The sequence below is a fragment of the Bidens hawaiensis genome, unplaced genomic scaffold (assembly GCF_021521415.1).
Source record: "Bidens hawaiensis isolate Kalapana, Puna unplaced genomic scaffold, B.hawaiensis_p1.1 tig00053664_1, whole genome shotgun sequence".
NCBI classification, from domain to species: Eukaryota; Viridiplantae; Streptophyta; class Magnoliopsida; order Asterales; family Asteraceae; genus Bidens; species Bidens hawaiensis.
Window position 1 is genome coordinate 40,741 of NW_027506267.1, and position 20,174 is coordinate 60,914.

The 20,174-nt window shown below is 35.4% G+C and overlaps 3 protein-coding genes across 3 annotated transcripts; 2 read left to right on the forward strand and 1 right to left on the reverse strand.

Annotated features, from left to right (window-relative positions):
• Positions 1-5,521: 5,521 nt before the first annotated feature.
• On the forward strand, positions 5,522-6,827 carry LOC143617298 (glyoxylase I 4-like). Its single transcript, XM_077089904.1, has 3 exons — positions 5,522-5,779; positions 6,287-6,392; positions 6,545-6,827. Exons 1-3 carry the CDS (start codon positions 5,625-5,627, stop codon positions 6,794-6,796), a joined length of 513 nt encoding a protein of 170 aa, XP_076946019.1. The 5' UTR covers positions 5,522-5,624; the 3' UTR covers positions 6,797-6,827.
• A 3,021-nt stretch (positions 6,828-9,848) lies between these two features.
• Positions 9,849-11,516, forward strand: LOC143617294 (uncharacterized). The gene is made up of 6 exons (XM_077089901.1): positions 9,849-9,908; positions 9,957-10,229; positions 10,425-10,510; positions 10,596-10,656; positions 10,750-10,836; positions 11,276-11,516. Exons 2-6 carry the CDS (start codon positions 10,149-10,151, stop codon positions 11,366-11,368), a joined length of 408 nt encoding a protein of 135 aa, XP_076946016.1. The 5' UTR covers positions 9,849-9,908; positions 9,957-10,148; the 3' UTR covers positions 11,369-11,516.
• Positions 11,517-11,686: 170 nt separating this feature from the next.
• On the reverse strand, positions 11,687-13,064 carry LOC143617293 (protein UNUSUAL FLORAL ORGANS-like). The gene has a single exon (XM_077089900.1). The coding sequence runs from the start codon at positions 12,888-12,890 to the stop codon at positions 11,703-11,705; it is 1,188 nt and encodes a 395-aa protein (XP_076946015.1). The 5' UTR covers positions 12,891-13,064; the 3' UTR covers positions 11,687-11,702.
• Positions 13,065-20,174: the final 7,110 nt, after the last annotated feature.

A 20,174-nucleotide genomic window follows, 5' to 3' on the forward strand; every position in this document is an offset into this window, starting at 1 on the left:
GGTTGAAAAATTCGTTACTTAGTATGTAATTTTGTCTGTTTCTGGTTAGAAATTTCTAACCAGAGTGGTTTTTTATAAAAGTTTGCCTTTTAAAAAAAATATCTCATATCTACGTGTACATGTGTAGAAAATCATTATAAAATGAATATGTGCAATTATCATATTGTAGCTATGTGTAACGTCTAGGTTTGGTAAAAGAATATAAATCTATTTGATTGGGAGAAGATAGCTTCCTTAGTTTCATATAGTGATTGATGCCTTGACGGTTATATTTGCTTGTGTCCCCATCATTATTCTCATTCTATCACATTCAACCACTTCATTAGTTCATTGTATAAAAGTTTTCCATAATTATTCTTAGTTTATTCGATGTGGCATACAAGAAAATAAATTATTTTATATTCAACCTATATTAATAATAATAAATAAACGGTCCTTAATTTTAGAACAAGAAAAACACATTTTATGTTGATACATGATGATCGTTTCATGTGACTTCCTATATGGATTTGTTGTCACCTCATCTAATTAATATAGTGTTTGGTTTTACATTTGAAAAATATATAATTTATAAAAATAGTGTGTAACCATTTGAAAAATAAAATGATTATTTACATCGTTAGACCAAGTAAAAGATTTCTACAATTTAATTCATTTTATGGGGTTTTGAGCTTTGTCATTAGTTAAAGATTTTCAAGCATTAACAATATACATCATCAAAAGTTAATATCTATACAAACTCATAATCTAGCAAACATGTTTTTAGTCACGTTCGGTTTGGTTTGGTTATTCTTACCATTCAGTGTATTATTTTTATCTTTCTCAATATGATTTTTTTAATCGATCAGGTTTTTTGTATGTTTATTGATATGAATGTTCTGAAAACTAATTCATAAAATATGGTATCAGACTATACTGTGAAATTTTGCAAACACAACTCTAGGATGGAGCCTAGAGCAATGCATTTATTCAATAGATCAAAAGCCCTTTGTTAATAAAACAAACAATGTCAAATATGTGTAATATTGTTCTAAAAAAAGTTCATAATGACATTGTAATTTGAAAAATGATTGTTAATAAATAACATAAAATACTAAATGTTTTATCTTATATTCTGGTCATTAACAAATACGGCGTTGTGGCTCAATGGCAGAGCACTCACTTTATAAGTGAGAGGTAGGGGGTTCAAACCTCACTACCACCAACTTATATGGGAGATATGAGGGATTACCCTGGCTTGCCAGGGTTCGAGTCCTGATCTCACCCGGTTTTACCGGCTCCTCGCTGTCGTGCCGTTTGACGGGTGTGGGGGTGGGGTTTTATCCGGTGAATCCCTCAATAGGTGGACCGCTAGAGGCTCCGTCCGTCCGGACTAGTGGCCGGCTCAGGCTACCTTTAGCTAATTGGGGCCGTGTACGGGGTACCCGACATTACTTAGTTGGCCGTTCAAAAAAAAACAAATACGGCCCACCAAATTAATAGATTATGAATTAAAGTCCAAGCTAGTTAATTGTAATGTGCTCTTTTATTTAAAAGAAACTTAAATAAGCATAAGTTGATCCACCAAAATAAATCATCATCTAGTTCGTGATCCATGATTAAATCAAATAGTTACGATGGCCATTGACCCCATGAGCACACACGAGACACGAGTAAGACATAGGATGAAAGAGATCATAGAGATTATTACAGGTTATGTGAGAAAGATGAAAGAAAAAATGATTGGTTTATTAATAATGAGAGAAAGCAGTTACAACCCGTTAAGCAGCTGCTAGACTGATAAGCTAGAAGACGTGTCGCATAGTTTTTCGTATTTGACATGCATGGTAGATGATGTGTAGGATCACAAGATATTATATTAATATAATGTATAAGATTATATTACATGACATGATTCAATAATATGCATGTGATGTGAGAAAGAAAATGTGAGAAATATTTATGTATATATATAATACAATAGAAATAATATATGGTCACTTGTCGTGGCCAGCGTGTCTAAGGCTCTAAGCTGGATCTTTCATCATATTTAATGTAATGTTTTCATGTGACATAAATAATAAAAATGTCATCACTAAACCTTTTAGCTTAAGGACGGATTACGTGTATTGTTTATTTTAGAAAATTAAACTTTTAACAGTCTTTTATTTAATACTTTATTACGATATGGTGGCTGATTAGTATAATTTGGCTTATTTCATTCTTTATTTATTGTTTCACTTACCACTCGATTAATATAACTGATCGATTACATGAGATCATGATGTCTTTAACGTAAGAATAGAAAAGAAAACTTTGTCATGGCCGACACATAAAGATTAAATAATGCTCGGTAGCTTATAAGGTGCATGTCGGATTAAAGAAAAAAATAAAGCACCACGCCAAATTTAATTTTTATTTATTAATTTGTTAATACTTTATTACGATATGGTGGCTGATTAGTATAATTTGGCTTATTCCATTCTTTATTTATTGTTTCACTTACCACTCGATTAATATAACTGATCGATTACATGAGATCATGATGTCTTTAACGTAAGAATAGAAAAGAAAACTTTGTCATGGCCGACACATAAAGATTAAATAATGCTCGGTAGCTTATAAGGTGCATATCGGATTAAAGAAAAAAATAAAGCACCACGCCAAATTTAATTTTTATTTATTAATTTGCCTATTACTTGAGACTATATGTTTTATTTAAAGCTACAGATTTTATAATTTTATAAATCCACATTTAAAGATAAACTAGTTTAATTTTTTAGTGTGTATATTACGAGAGTTCAAGTTTCATGGTAAATAACTGTGTAGATTTAAAATTAGTGTTATAATGATTATGTGAGTTAGCCGTTCTAGAAAACAAAACGTTTTAAGTCCAGAAGTGATTATAAAATATCAATATGTACGTGTCTTGAGAAAGATAACAATTGTTTATAAAATAATTATTTTCCAATTATAAAAATACGTAATTAACGGATACGTTTTCATAATTTTAGTTGTTGTAAAATGTATGGTATCATGAGTACCTACAAAATGGTTAGATTATTATTTTTCTAAAAAAATATATAAGTGGATAGCCATTGTTTTCATTCTATATTACTGATAACTAAAACTACCATAGCACATAAAACTTTATCTAAAATGCAATGAGTCCAAGCTTAAATGAGATATTGTCATGAATCAAGTAGGATCATGATTACAATATTGTTGCGATCTAAGAAACACCACTAGGTACGCACATTATTAGTAGTTAATATCGTTCTAGGTTAAAAATTAACCCACTAAACATACAAATGACTAAATGTAATTACAATTTTGAACTAAAATAATTATGTTATAAAAAATAAAATGGTGTAATAATAATAATAATCATTCTAGGTTAAAAATTATAGGGTAATAATAATTACATTAGTGTTAACACAATCACTCTAAAAGTATGTACTAATTTAGTTAACTAAATATTTGTGTGTTAATAAATTATATTTAATTAACATAATAATGAGTCAGCTTTCAATAAATAATGCAATGGTTATTCATACATCATTTTTTGTTATTCACACACCCTCTTAACACACACCAATCTATATATACACCCTATAAAGGGTGTATGAATAACACATCCTATAAATAATAGAACACATACATAAAAACAATACTGTTTGAGGTTTATTTAATTTGATTAATGAAACAGGTCACTCGAAGATGTGAAGAGCCGATCTAGGATTACCTGGTGTTGGTTGGGCATGATCAATCAATCACGTGCAATCAAATTAATCGACCCATTGTAGAAAATGATTTATTTCCTTTGATGTGATGCTCCTTTTTGTCATATACTCATATTGTGATCTCAATTTCATAATAAGTCCAAATCACATAAAAATTAACAAATTTTTTTTAGCTTAAATATACTCGGTTGAGTTCCATCAAGGCTAATGGTTACACATGCAAACATACTTAATTACTTATAGAGCGAGTACAAAAACTAAATTAAATAGTTATGAAACCGACTGCGGTTTTACATATAATCAAACATTTATAATCATCTCATTGCGTATACATTGCACATAAACTATACTGCTTTATTTCTAATTTTTTAATTGTTAAATAGTTATAATTAACTGAGAATAATAATATGAATATATATGGTTTAACCCGTGAGGGTGTTATATTCACATCGATGGATGTCATACATGACAATATTGATAACCGACACTTATAGATATGTATCTCTATTCTATTTATTCATCATTGTGATGTGTGACATGATAGTATTGATAAATGACGATTATAGACATGAATATATATATCCATTTAAATTCAATTTTTTACATGATTGTAAAGTGTTACGTGACAAGTGTTACACTTATAGTATTTAAATTATGTTTATTTATAGTTTTTGATGGAAATACACAAAAGTAATCGATATCAATATACTTTATTAACAAAACTTACTAGTTAAATTATTATTCTTTTAGGACTTTACGAGCTTTTATAATGTAACATGTATTATTTAAAAAAAATTAATATTTTAATTTTCACCGAAAATGAGTGTCGCAAAGCGCGCCACTTGGATCGTGCTAAACCGTAGTTGCACGACCCGAGTCGCGTTAATAAGCTACACCATATGATCCGGACACATTCACACCATTGTGGTGCGACTCCATGCTAGGCCAGTCGTGCTCCAAAGTCACACCACATAGCCCATCATGGCACGCTATAATAGCCAGCCATGTGTGTCTCAGTTTATGTATCTAAAAACAATTACCAAGGACTCCTATTAAACTACTCTAAGGTTTATCCTTTCTCTAATGCGGAACAAGTTCTCACTCTATATTCATCTTTTCATATTCACATGTAACAATTTCACTTAACTTCAAATCTAGAGATGTAATTTATCTTAATTCCATTGTAAGAAAGATTAAATTATCACAAAGCTCCCACATAACATATATAGCACAAACCTAAAAAATAATGCTTACACCACTCATATTTGAATATAAATATTTATTTACAAAGTTAATAAAAACAATTTTACATTTACACTATAAAAGAAAAGACCATGAAGTTCGCCGCTAATACTAACAGTGCGACCCGTCGCTGCTAAAAAAATTACTTTCTTCCACTATCTTCTTAACCATACTAAATATAACATCATTGTTGCAACATCTAATATAAAATTAGAGAGCTAGGTTTAACTTATCTTAATCCAACATGTCCCATACATAATATTTACAGCTGTACGTATATATTATATTATATTACTATCAACATTAACCAAACCAAGCTGATGACTATGAGGTTTGTCACTCTGGCCCACATAGATGGTTTAGCAACGTGGAACCACGTGTCAACTTGTAAGACTATATGCCACGTGGACAAGAAAACTCGAGAAACATAACCACCTTATTAAATCTACACTCTATAAATAAACTCACATCTACTCTCAAAACATGTATATCCATCACTCCCAGTATTATTATTATTATTATTAACATAACATATATACAAGTACAACAATTCTTTCACAATCTCTTGCATAATATTCACTTCAATTTTGATTAATAACAGTCGTTTAATCGTCCTCGCCGTGTAATTCGGTTGGTTTACGAGTGTTTGATCGTCGAAAAATGAAGGAACTTGCTGGAAACCCTTTGCACTTGAAGTCGTTGAATCATATATCACTTGTATGTCGATCGGTTGAAGAATCGATTGATTTCTATACCAACGTGCTAGGGTTTGTCCCGATAAGAAGGCCTGGTTCTTTTGATTTTGATGGTGCATGGTAATTATTTCATTCTCATGTTAGCATAATATGGTTAAAAGTAACATTTATTTTAAGTGTACGTAACATGTTATTTAGTGTCATAATTATTAAAAGATATATGTATCATTTTGGTTATATATATACAAATGTAATTTTATTTTCTACAAAATGAAATTACATATCAATACTATCATAAGGGTCATGATGTATATCTACACCACCTTCAAACGTCAAAAATTATTAGTCAGAAAAGCCGTTTGTTTGATATACAAACCCTCGTATGGACCATGCATATGGGGTCTAACTATTAAAATTGTTGGTCAGAACATCTGTTTGTCCAATATTCAAACTGTCGTTCTGACAATTAATGGTCAGACTTTGAAAACTTTCGTTCGACCTTTATTCAGAAATGGTGTGAGATTAGATGTTAGACTGATAGATGATAGATGGCCACGTACTTATCATGATTGATCTTCGAGATTAGTTCTCATATATATTCTTATTGATTGATGATTTTTTTCGCAGGCTATTCAATTACGGAATTGGAATTCATCTTTTACAATCCGAAAACCCTAATAACATGACCAAGAAAAGCGAAATAAACCCTAAAGATAATCATATATCTTTCCAGGTAATAAATTCTTATATCCTATTATTATTGTTTTGAGCGGTACGAGTAGGATAATTTTACTGGATACGTTTGTTTGTTTATATCTGATGTTAGAGTTTTAGTGGATACGTTTGTTTGTTTATATCTGATGTTCGAGTTATACATAATCACAGTGTGAGAGCATGGGAGCAGTAGAAAAGAAGCTAACGGAGATGAATATTGTTTACAAGAGACAAAGAGTTGAAGAAGGCGGAATCTACGTGGATCAGTTATTCTTTCATGATCCAGATGGGTTCATGATCGAGATATGCAACTGCGATAACCTTCCGGTGATCCCGATAGGCGGAGAGACAGTCCGATCATGCTCCAGGGTTAAGTTGGATATCATTTCCCAGAAACAAATGCAAACATTTGTTCAGATGTAATGCATGTGTGTTTGGTCTTTGGTTTTGTTATCATGTTCGGTTTTATTAGGGGTTTTATGTAGTGTTTTGTTGTGTTTGTGTGTTTAGTGTTGTTGAATAAATTTGATACAAGTTTCAATTATTTTTGTTGATGCCAAATGTACTCCATACTTAAGGTTAAACCTTTCACTACAAGAAATTGAATCTATGACAAGACGAGGGCTATCGTGACACTAACACCTATAGCACGAGGTTGCTAACGAGTAATGACATGTCGTCGGCATAGGATGGCAGCCATACTATGTCTTTGACAAATGTCGTTGCTACAAGCTTGAAGGGAGGGGGGAACAGACACGCAACGACATATCGTTGCAACAAGCTTGAATGAATGAGAGAGAGAGAGAAAAGGCACATTTAAAGACAACAAGTCTCAAAAGGTATCCAGACAACAAGTCTCTCTATAGGTTGAAAACAAATATACATTTTTATACGTTTTCTTATATTATGAATAAATGAAAAGGTAAAATGGCGTCGTTTCGAATATGGACTCTGTCACGACAACTTGTCGTCATTACAAGCTTCGATGGAAGAGGGAAAGGACTCGTCATTTTGAAAAGTTGTTCCGAGAACAAGTCATCGCTAGCTTCGATGGAAGAGGGAACGGATTCATCATTTTGAAAAGTTGTCTTCGACAACAAGTCATCGCCATAGGTCAAGGAGATTAAATTTTGTACCATAAGCAAACATCATACTAAAAAATACATATCTAGACATGTATTATAGTGATATAATAACATATTTAGGTAAATATTATACTAACATTTAACACGTCTACAAGGACATGATAACCGCATCAACACGTATACAAGAACACGTGTAAACATTTCGTGCCATGTGTTTAATGCAAATCAACACGTGTAAACCTTTCGTGCCATGTGTTTAATGCAAATGCGAACATATCACATGTAAAAATTTCAACGTAAACGTCATTTTAACCAAATCAAGTCGGTCAAGAGTTATCACAAATATTAACTAAATAGTCGAATAATTGAGATTTTTGATGGATATAACTGGTATTTATATTTTGGTAATATTTATAAATGATCACTAATACCAGCGTATAGTCGTACACATTAATTTTATAATTTTAGATGTTATTAATTTTCATAGTTTTCTTGAAAAAACAAAACTTCATATTTGAACCCAACACTCATTATATACTTATATGCGATAAGTATTTTCTTAATACTTTTTTCCAAGTAATATACTACTTGACTTCTTCAAATTTATATATTAAAATTTTCAATTGGGTTAATGGTTATGTTTAGGACTTTGTACGTTTACTATATATTAATCTTACAATTTGGTAGTTTGTGCAAACACTTACCACTATATATTATTTGATAGTTGATACAGTATAAACTTACAAGAATATAATTAGTTGATGATTTGGTTAAGCTGTTGTATTTAAAATGTGAAGTCTTGGTTCAATTCTTGCTTCACTCCTATTTTCATTTCTTGTATTCTCATATCTTTTGAGGTTTCTTTCCTATTTTTCTTTTAACTTTTTATGAATATGAAGCTTTTTCTATTTTATTATAGAAAAATAAAACAAAAACTAAATATAAACGTTTCACACAGTTTTATATCACAAATACACAATTTTTTTAAAGTTCAGCGTAAGCAGACCCGGGTCACCATCGAAATAAATCGAACACGTCTACATATTCTTTTAATCATTTATCACAAGTTTACCTTTTCAATATCCATTTTCAATTCCTGCAGCGTATGCACTCCTATGTAGCTACTATACCAGTATGATGAGCGTTTTCGGTACTGGTACGGTGCCGGTGTTTTCTGAATTTTGCGCGATATACCGGTACCGTACCAAATATTTAGGGTTTTGGGTATCCTGATTTTCGAGATCGATACCGGTACAATCACGAACTCATTCCTATGTACCAGTACAAATGTACAATACTAACCGAATCAGGTACGACTTAAACTTCATATAGAATTACGGGACCATAACGCCGTTTAACTTAAACTACAAGGGTGTATTTAAAACTTTGATATTATCTATACTTGATCGGCGCTTATCGGAGATCTACACTCCGTCACTACTCCGCCGCAGATCTCCGATCAGTGTACGTATTCATATCGTTATCTATTTAAAAATAACTCGACGTATATAAAACCAATTGCTAGCAGTCAATTCCCCAAATTTTGTAGGTCTTTATGAAATTAGATCTGAATCGTAGATTGTGAAGCTATAATATATTGATGTTATGTATCTGTTGTCAATGCTAGGGTTTGAAATTTCAATATCACAAATTCACAATTGAGTTGCTTATTGCTTAGATCAGTTAGACTAGTGTAATGTGATTCAGCACCTGATTTTGTGATTTCTGTTTTCAATTAGTTTAGGTTTGATCTTTAGAATGAATTCGCCACTGAACCGAATCGAACGATCTAACCGGTGGTTATGGTTAGGGAACTTAGGGGCGTTTCATAACTGAGCCGGAAAGAATTAAGACATTTTTAGGTCGAGGTGAATATATGTATATATGTGGATTGGGTGTATATGTCAATGTTGTAACGCAAAACCTTGAGAATATGTATATATGCATGTTCATTTAGTTAAATTGTAGTTCAAATTTGGCTTAGTTAATTAACTGAAATTGCACTAATTTTGACGTTATTTTACTAATATTGTGAAAATAACGTTAAAAGTAGCGAAAGGTTAATCAGGCATCATGTGGTGGCGTTGATGGCCGAAAGACAAGGGTACATGCACCAATCAGCCGGTGTTCCAATGGTTGAGTGTTATGTGCCTTATGTCCAAGGCTTGATGCAAAACTACTATCGAGCCAGGGGTCTCACTGGAACCAGCCTCTCTATTCCCACGGGGTAGAGGCAAGGCTGTCTACATCTTACCCTCCTCAGACCCTACCACAGCTTTGCTATTGGTGGGATTTACTGAGTACGATGATGATGATGATGATGATAACCGAAGCTGAACCAACTGAGCTTCATAACCGATTAACTGAAATCGAAGTTCGATTAGGATTATGGTTGAGGGAATCTCAAAATTGAAGCAGCGGTTATGGTTATGGTTATGGTTATGGTTATGGTTATGGTTATGGTTATGGTTATGGTTATGGTTATGGTTATGGTTAAGGGTATAAATCGAACCGAATCACAATTTCTGTATCCCTAGGATGATGTTTGCATTTTTGAAATTTACTTTTGCAAATTGATTGTTGATATTCTTACGAATGATAAAATCCATGTAACTTATTGGATATGATTGCTTTGGTTTGTAAATGTGTTTTCAAATTCTTGTTGCAGATAAACATATAACCTACCGAAAATGGCTAGCACAGCGTGTTTTATGATCGTTAGCAAAAATGACATTCCAATATATGAGGCTGAAGTTGGGACTGCTCCTAAAGTATGATTTCCTCTTGTAAATCACTTGTGGATTTTAGCAATATGTTTTTCATTTATAAACCTTAATCTGTTCAACCATGTTTAAAGTTTGAACTTAGAAATTTTACATCCATTCGCATCTATATTTCCTGATTAAATGTTGTTTCAAGCTATCGTTTTATTTTAAAGAACTGGTATGTTGCTATATATTATTTAGAAAGAAGAAGCTGCACATCAGCATCAGTTTATCCTTCATGCTGCATTAGATGTTGTACAGGATCTTGTTTGGAAAACAAGTGCTATGTAAGACTAACTTTTTTTAACACTCAATCAAGAAAAATGTGTCTTTGCAGCTCAGTGTTGTTTATTTCAACCATTCTGTTTCCAGGTTTTTGAAAGCAATCGACAGGTTCAATGATTTGGTGGTGTCAGTTTACGTGACAGCTGGTCATATCCTTTTTTTGTCGAAATAAATTGCTTTTGTAATTGTGAAACAATTTATAAATTTATCTTTCCATATATTTTTCTTGACTTAAGCTATACATACACGATTGATGCTGCTTCATGACTCCCGTAATGACGATGGAATCAAAACCTTCTTTCAGGAGGTCCATGAGCTTTATATAAAGGTTAGTTCATTTCACCTTATCAAGTGTTTTACATTTTTGATACTTGAATTTATCGTTAAATGCACAAAAGTGTGACTTATTTTCACCTTTTTATCATTGTATATGTCATAGAAGTGTCTTTTTCTTTCATTGTATAAAGAATACGTTTAATGTGTCATGATGTTATCATCGAATGTAAGTGACATTTATATAACAAATAAAATAATGAGATGTACATGTTATAGTAGATTACTTACATGTAATGGTAAAAAAGTTTATAGTATGTTACATACAGTGGGAAAAAAGAATCATTTTTTCTTTTATACAAAATCAAAATGGTGAAACCGTGAAAGTAAGTTACATTTGGTTTAATAAACCCTTAAAATTTGGCCCCAAAGCGGGTATGGACTTTTCAACATTAATGATTTTTGCTAAATTTATTTTTTTTTACTTTTTGCAGACTCTTCTGAATCCTCTCTACCTACCTGGATCTCGTGTCACATCTTCACATTTTGATACAAAGGTTCGAGCACTCGCAAGAAGATACCTATGAAGGCGTAATGGTAATCCCAATTTCAGTCCTTTAAATTGTAACCATTACTCCATTTTTATGTTGGTTCCATTTTCTCTACAAGATGTTTGTCTACACTACATTACTATTGTTTGCTTCAGTTATGATAGATTTTATATTTTGTATTGTTCAGCATATAATGCTGCTTTTTAAGACTTGCTTGACCTAAATTGTCTGTAAGCTGCACAGAGTATATTTAAATTTTTAACACACAACATTCTAAATCATACTATATGCATTTATACTTATACTGACAAAAAATGAATAATACAGTTTGGATGAAGGAATAGTATTCTTTATTTTTCAACCGCAGCTCCTAAAAGAACGAAGAATAAGCAAGGTTTGGACGAAGGAACAGTCCTCTAATCGGGTAATTTTCTAATCGTTTTCCGCTTATTTCATTACAACCTTCGACCGAACACCATTCCCATTTATTCTTGTGATTCCAATTGCTTCTCCACATCACCATTCCTTTACCAATGTCTTTATATAAACACACACCACCTTCAATTCCCACACACTTGGTACCACCATTAGTAAACCTTTTTCCTAATTCAACTGGCATTCTTTCAATAACATTCCATTTATCATCCTCTCCCAGCTCCCAAACCGACACGTTCCCGCCATGGGTTCCGCCAACAACCGCCAGTTTCCCGTCTCGTGGGACCATGGCAGCGAATTCGAGCGTGTCACCCATTGGCACGCTGAGTTCCTTCCATTTGTTGGAACTCATCTCAAAGCCCATTATACTATACGCACGGGCCGAGGTCATCCAGTAGAGGACCCCACGTGAGTGCACGCTCTCGTTTGGGGTCCATACAGTAAGCCTCACCGCAAACTCTACTGGCATGGACCCCACAACCGTCCACTTGTTTATTCTCGAATCAAACATTTCTAACGTCGGTTCATACGAGGCCGCACCACCACTCTCCGCCTCGGACATCCCGCCCGCCACGTACACTTTAAACTCGCTTGAGCCGTTATTCTGTATGACTCCCACCGCGGGATTAGTCCTCGGTTTCCGCAACGGTGGAAGGTGGCGAAACCGACCAGTGAACGGATTACATACCGATAGCTGTATAGGCACGCTGCCAGTGGATTTAAACAATATCAACCCGTGTCCAGCTACCGTGGACACAGGTCGAGTGACACTAGGAACATGTTCCAAATTAAGTAAATTAAGCCGGTGCCAAGTGGTTTCAATCGGGTTATGAACAAAACACAAGCTGCTCGTGCCGCGGGTGGGTACGGCTATAAACCATGGCGGATGTCGCTGGCAGCTTGTGTCTCGGGTGGTGGACCGGCCGCAATCGTGCCAGTGACGGCATGTCGCCATGGCGCGTGCCAATGAGTGTGGAGGGAGGTAAAAGAACACACTGGATAACAAATCGGAAGGAAGATTGTTCCACATATTTGAATGAATGAATGAATGGTGGGATGTAAAAACTAAAAAGATGAATATGTTGCAAACTATAAAACACAACTCTGAGAACAATAATTGCATAGAGATGCGTGCCTAGTATTGTTTCTGATAGAATCTGAGAGGCACATGGCCATATGCACTCCGTACTTATTAATATTAATATTATAAAATTTGTTGGAGTTTGGTCTTTATGTGACCTCAAAGGTCACAAAACTATCTTATTTCCGCATATTTGTTGGTTTCAGTTCACTATGATGTGTTGATATACCTAAGGATGATGAAATGTATAGTAGTAGAATTTTGATGACACTATCCTCCTCCATTCGGGTTCTCTCTTGTGGGTGGTCTTCGCTAGCCGTACCCCTACCAACGGCTGCTCCACATAACCATGAACGCTTTATTAGAGACGGTCTAGTGATATCCAGATGGTCTTACATGTAAAGATATATGATTACCTGTAAATATTTTTTATAACCGAGTGCTATGTATTGATTATAATTGTGTGTGTTATACACACGCCATCCTCATTCTAAGTCAACACGTTTTTCAAATGACCAATTAAGGATAAGTCAAACGGCCGATTGTATGTTAGACTATCCACACTGCTACCTATGCCCGTCTCTCCCTTCCCATTGACATGTCACATGCCCAGCCCTTCCCCTTCTCCTCTGCATCAGGCGTGAGGCCTGTGGACCCCCCTCTCTCCCTCTCAAAAACCACTTTCTTTTTTTCTCGGCCCTTACCTTAAGCCTTTCTCATCTCTCTCTCTCTCTCTCTCTCTCTCTCTTTTCCATGTCATATAGCCACATCATAAAGGGCGTTGAAGGGCCTCCATTTTTCTCTTGCATTGGAGATAACTTTAAGATGTTAAATTATAGCCCCGTACTTTTCAGACGCTCGTTTTAAGAGTAAAATGTAAAATCATAGTCCTAAATTTCAAACGACCATTTGAAATATGTCAAAATGCTACTTGAGTATAGGGCCGTCCAAACCGCTCGTTGCTCGAACTCGCTCGCTGTTCGCTCGCAAATTGCTCGGAAATTGCTCGCTCGTTTTTCGCTCGATTGTAAACGAGCCGCTCTGCTCGGTTCGGTTTGTAAACGAGCCAAGCAACGAGTAAGGGCTCGCTCGGTTTGGTTCGGCTCGAATATTTTTAGTTTGTTTTAATATATATATGTGTGTGTACATATCATTATATATACACTTATGTGAACAAAGATATAGATATATTTAATTTATAAGTAATACTAAAATATTAAATTATATTTACTATTAGTTTAGTTGAAATATTAAATAAATAAAAATAAATGTGCAGTGGTGTAACCGTGTATAACACACAAACCCTAAAAGACTAAATTCATAATATGTCATCATCTTATGTTTCCACCGCCAAGCCGCCACAATCCATTTCAACAACATCTTCATGGGGAACCAAATCCCTAAATACTAACCTGCATCGATTCAAACCAACACAATCACAACATCAGGCTGTCGATCCACACCGTCACAATCAATGCCACGACTCCTGTACTCTCTATCCACGTCGAATCGGAGAATCCAAATCGGAGTCGCACGCTAAAGGCCGCTCTTCGTCTTAAAGTTTAGTCCTTTCGTATTCTTCATTCCAATCTAAGCGAAAACAAGCCGAGCCGAGCCGCTCGGTTTCAATTCGAGCCGAGTTCAAGCAGAAGCTCGCTTGGTTCGGCTCGGTTCGTAAACAGCCCTACTTGAGTATGAGGTTGTTGAATTTAACTTGGGGTGGGTATTAAATAAATCAACCCACCATTAAAATCTATATTATTATTATTGTTATTATTATTTTGTAATTCTTTATGGACATGTAAATAAAGTTCTTTGATGGACATGTACTAAAAATTTATGTACTTTAATATTTCTTTGTAATCTATCCAATCACTACCAAGCAAACAAAGGACCACTTTTATTATAATAATGATAATAATAAATAACCCCACCACTCCAATGAGGTCCAATTGAGCTACTTTATCACAACAAGACAAAACTAGCAACCAATGAACGGCATTCCTTGAGTTGCATAATTATAACGTATTATAATTGTGTAACATGTCAATGTCATTTTTCCTGTGATATTTCTTGGTTGTATGCAACACTTGAATATCTCATAATGCACTTTTGTTACATATATAGGGTTTCCCATTTTTCTCACACACACCACCTAATGGTGGTGTGCCAGATAACTAGCTCCAAATCTATCACATTTGATAGGGGGGGGGGGGGGTTTTCCATTTTCCTCACACACACCACCCAATGGTGGTGTGCCACATAACTAGCTCCAAATTTATCACATTTGATGGATTTTAGAAGGGGTGGTGTGGTGTAGTGTGATAGGTTTTGGTATACATACATACATATATAGGTTTTTGTGTGAGTGAGATGAGTGTATTTGGGGTGTGTATATATATATATATATATTGAGAAAGAGAATTCCATCACCCAAACCCACTAAATGCGTGATGGCCATCACGCAGCCATACCCCATCACGCCTGAAAAAGGACCGGCGGCGGTGCTGGGAGGCATATCACGCAGTGCCTCCCCCCCCCCCCCCCCCCTCAAGCATATAATATATCCCATGCATGTAATAATTTCATTGCTAAACAAGAAATGACCATATAGTACATAGTTATTCTAACCTCTAGGACCATATTTTGATGCAAGATTTTTAGTCTCAAAGGATTAATTAAGTGTGCATTAATAACCAAGTGATAAAAGGGTTTAACATTGCTAATATTTGCTATTGACTAGTGTTTTGAATATTGATTGGACAGACTACCGGCTCGATTACTAGCTAATGGTCCATACTCAAATAAACCAGTCGGTTTTAAGTAAATCATTGAAAATCACAGCATTGTTGAGCTTACCACTTCCCTATGCTGACCGATGCATTGAACTGTTAGAGCTACGGATTTATATGGTGATCCGGTTTTTGAAACATTGCTAGTAGGCCCAAAAGCTATATGGTGAACCTCTCCCGGTTAGATCAGTAGGCCCAAAATTTTCAATATATGTAAAAAAAATTGCCCAAACCCATATCATAACCCAATAAGCCCGTTTAAAAATATAATTATTTAAAACCCAATTAAAAAACCCTTTTTACTTAAAACCCAAATTATTTCTAGCATTTGGCCCAAAAGCTTTTAACGTTTCTCGGATACAGCCATGATGCACCAATTTGTAAGATGAAAACAAGACAACATATGAACAAAACCTCATGTTCCTATATCTTTGTTTTTTGCACTTTTAAGTGATCAATTAACACATTTCTTTGCAAGTGGCAAGATATTATGAAGATTCCTTCCACATCTTCATATGTGATATTCTTCTCTTAATGGTTGGTGCATAAGTAAAGAATCTCATCAAACCTAAAAAGCTCAAAGATTTTCTTGATTTGAAGCTTACACAAACATCATTTGACAACAAGGTTCCAGATTTTTGCAAATTTTTATTCTTAATTAATTTTTAACTTTTTATTTCCAAAAGGCTTAGGATCCTCAATTCCTTATACACCAGTATGGATTCTCACACACCATTTTTTGCCTATACGATTTATATAGGACTATACGGATCGTATAACATCTAAGTTGTGTTAGTTTGTGTCGGTCATTGTTTCTGGTGCCTCGTATAAGCCTATACGCCCGTATAAACATTTCTTCTTTTTTTCTTTCTGTTTTTAATTTTTTTTACACACTTTTATAATTTGTTTTGTTATCTGTATTCTGAAAGTTATAGAGAGTGTAAATGCACTACCTAACAAGGTTATATTTACATAAAGACTTGAACTACAAAAGTTTTCTCTACGGTTGTATAGCCCTATACGACCCGTATAGGTTTTATCACTTTATGTGTAACATCCCGAAATTTCTAAAGTAATATTTAATATATTATTTTGTCGGGTGAAATAAACGAGTTAGTGGAACGATAATAATAATAATAGCAAAATATGAAGACTTAGTAGGATAGTTAGATGGGATTAGATAGGGACCAAAAGGAAATATGGGCCTTCGGTCCATGGGCTTAAGGGAGTATAAATACCCCCTTAAACCCAATCATTTCCATTCCATCCATTTATCCATCCTAATCTCTACACACCCCAAAACACACAACCCGAACCAAGATCCAAAGGCGAGGACCCGAGCTCGTTGGTGCTAGATCGTCGTGACGAACCAAAGCAACAAGACCAGCTCGTGTTCGTAGTTCGACTCATTTACGGTACGTTTATATCGAGAACTTGTTCGTTTAGGTTTGGATTAGTATTGAAATGATAGATCTGTGTTTGTATGGTAAAAACGAATCCAACAAAGCTAAACTTACTGAAAATGGTTACGACTTGATGGGTTAATCGATTGATAAAAGAACCCGTAACCTATATGCCTAAATCGCACCCTTTAAACATCGATGTTAGGTCGATTTGATGGTTGGGGTTTGTAGGCGCTGGTCAGACGATTCCGTGGATACCTAAATCGAGTTATTTGGTTAAGAAACGAAGATGATTAAGGACGAACAGTAGCTGCAGCCGACAACTTCGCCTGCAAGCTAAGTTCGCCTGATGAACTTCGCCTGCAAAGCTAAGTTCGCCTGATGACAACTTCGCCTAAAGCTAAGTTCGCCTAAGGTTTAACTTCGCCTAAAGCTAAGTTCGCCTAAGGTTTAACTTCGCCTAAAGCTAAGTTCGCCTAAGGTTTAACTTCGCCTAAAGCTAAGTTCGCCTAAGGTTTAACTTCGTCTAAAGCTAAGTTCGCTTAAGGTTTAACTTCGCCTAAAGTTAAGTTCGATTAGAAAATAAATTAAAAACCTAATGAAAAATGTGTTAAGACAGTTATTGGAAATAAAATTTTTCCAAGCTGACCTGGCAGCTCGACCCCAGCCAGGGGCTCTGCCCCTTGGACCCTACTAGGGGCTGCCGCCCCTAGACCCCGCTGCCAGAGGCGCTGCCCCCGGACCCCCGTTCGTTGTGGGTCATATAAAGATAGAAATACAACATGAGTAGTAGTAGTAGTTAATTGATACGTGTAAATATTATATAGTCAGCCATGCACAACTGAATAAAGGGATTACGATTAACGGTAAACGTAACCGTGTTCAGGTGAATTTCTAGCCCCATTTCCTTGTTATGTTTTCGGGGCTGTGTGCATACTCGATGTGAAGTGTGAATACACTTACCTTAAGTGGTAAGTGTATGCTATAGATGTTATACGAGGTAGCTATTATATAATACTTGTTGGTGCGTGAACGATCTTCGGATATTGCACGCATCGCTAAGGATAGTGATTGCCAAGTGGTTATTAGTGTGTATGAATGCTATGATGTGACTTGCTTATTATGTAAATGATATGAAGCATGTTGTAGACAAGTAGAGGTAGAGCGTGTTAGAAGTGGCAAGAGTGTAGTAAGAGTGTTAGTGGCACGACGATAGTACGTGGTAGGGTAAGCCTATACGTGACTACGTTATTAAAACGGCAAAGTGGCAAAGTGGCATAACGTTATACGTTATTAAAGTGGCAAAGTGGCATAACGTTATACGTTATTAAAGTGGCAAAGTGGCAATGTGGTAGGTGTAAATAAGAGGCTAAGTGGTAATGTAAGCAGGTTAGATAATGGACTACGTGTCTGCGGATACGTATATGATGCATGTAGTGGTTGTATGATAAGTTGCTTGATTAACTAGAACTCACTCAGCGTAGCTGACTTTTAGTATGCACGCAGGTGATCAGACCAAAGAACTAGCATGAGGATGGCACATGGCATGGATTGAATGGCTGGCATCTTAAGATGGAAGAAAAGATGTTTTAAATATAATGATTTGTTTTATAGTATCAGAGAAGAGATTGAATTTTTGTAACGAATGCTTCAAGTAAACGTTTCCGCGAAAGTTTTAATTAACTCTGATTGCAAGAACTGTGTTTATGAGTAAATCCGACGCTAAAGTAGGGCTACCGGTTTGGGGCCTTACATTATGGTGTACTAGGTGTTGTACGAGCACTTAAATACCTATACGGCTCGTATAGGTTTATACGGTCGTATAGGCTGCAAAAAGTTTCTTTCTTGTCCCTCCGTACACTTGTCAGTCATGCGTAGCCTATATGAGCCGTTAAGCATGTCCAGTCAGCATGAGGGTGGTAACAAGACAAGAATGTACGAGCACTTAAATACCTATATGGCTCGTATAGGTCTATACGGTCGTATAGGCTGCAAAAAGTTTCTTTCTTGTCCCTCCATACACTTGTCAGTCATGCATAGCCTATATGAGCCGTTAAGCATGTCCAGTCAGCATGAGGGTGGTAACAAGACAAGAATGTACGAGCACTTAAATACCTATACGGCTCGTATAGGTCTATATGGTCGTATAGGCTGCAAAAAGTTTCTTTCTTGTCCCTCCGTACACTTGTCAGTCATGCGTAGCCTATATGAGCCGTTAAGCATGTCCAGTCAGCATGAGGGTGGTAACAAGACAAGAATGTACGAGCACTTAAATACCTATATGGCTCGTATAGGTCTATACGGTCATATAGGCTGCAAAAAGTTTCTTTCTTGTCCCTCCATACACTTGTCAGTCATGCATAGCCTATATGAGCCGTTAAGCATGTCCAGTCAGCATGAGGGTGGTAACAAGACAAGAATGTACGAGCACTTAAATACCTATACGGCTCGTATATGTCTATATGGTCGTATAGGCTGCAAAAAGTTTCTTTCTTGTCCCTCCGTACACTTGTCAGTCATGCGTAGCCTATATGAGCCGCTAAGCATGTCCAGTCAGCATGAGGGTGGTAACAAGACAAGAATGGACTCTTTGTTGCTTAATTATAAATGTTCATGTTCATGTATACAAACTTAATATTTGACGATCTTAAACAGTTGCAGTAGAAGGTTACAAATTACAACGTCTCTCCATACATTAAACTACACATTACATTTCAATAAACCGAAAAGAATGCATAAAACAACGATGAACATAGCTCCGGTTCCAGAAAGTGGCAACAAACCCGCGGCTGCACACAATGTTGGTTTAAATTTGGCTTATTGTGATGCCATGTTACTTATTACATTCATGGTATGAAAAAGTATCGAAAGGGTGTTCGGTTCCCGTATTACATATGGGTGAATGCGTTGCGAACGAGCTTAAGGAAGCTAAGTTAAAGCCACTTGAAGCTGGAAGACCGTTGAGAATCGGAGTTCTTGCCACTGATTCTGGCGGGCTCTATCGAGATAACCTTCAAAAGGAGGTAATTAATCGAGCATGTCGCATTTAAAAATTGTTTGGCGCTAGATGGTCAGGTTGGGTAACAGCAGGACTGTCGTTGAGAATCGCTAAAAAATTTTGGGCTGAAGGC

Excerpts from the sequence above, each read along its gene's own strand:
- LOC143617298 (XM_077089904.1), top strand. The coding sequence starts at position 5,625 with ATGAAGGAACTTGCTGGAAACCCTTTGCACTTGAAGTCGTTGAATCAT. Across the intron at positions 5,780-6,286 it reads TTTGATTTTGATGGTGCATG|GCTATTCAATTACGGAATTG; the intron begins GTAATTATTTCA and ends TTTTTTTCGCAG. Across the intron at positions 6,393-6,544 it reads ATAATCATATATCTTTCCAG|TGTGAGAGCATGGGAGCAGT; the intron begins GTAATAAATTCT and ends ACATAATCACAG.
- LOC143617294 (XM_077089901.1), top strand. The coding sequence starts at position 10,149 with ATGGCTAGCACAGCGTGTTTTATGATCGTTAGCAAAAATGACATTCCA. Across the intron at positions 10,511-10,595 it reads GTTTGGAAAACAAGTGCTAT|GTTTTTGAAAGCAATCGACA; the intron begins GTAAGACTAACT and ends TTCTGTTTCCAG. Across the intron at positions 10,657-10,749 it reads CAGTTTACGTGACAGCTGGT|CATACACGATTGATGCTGCT; the intron begins CATATCCTTTTT and ends ACTTAAGCTATA.
- LOC143617293 (XM_077089900.1), bottom strand. The coding sequence starts at position 12,890 with ATGCAATTATTGTTCTCAGAGTTGTGTTTTATAGTTTGCAACATATTC.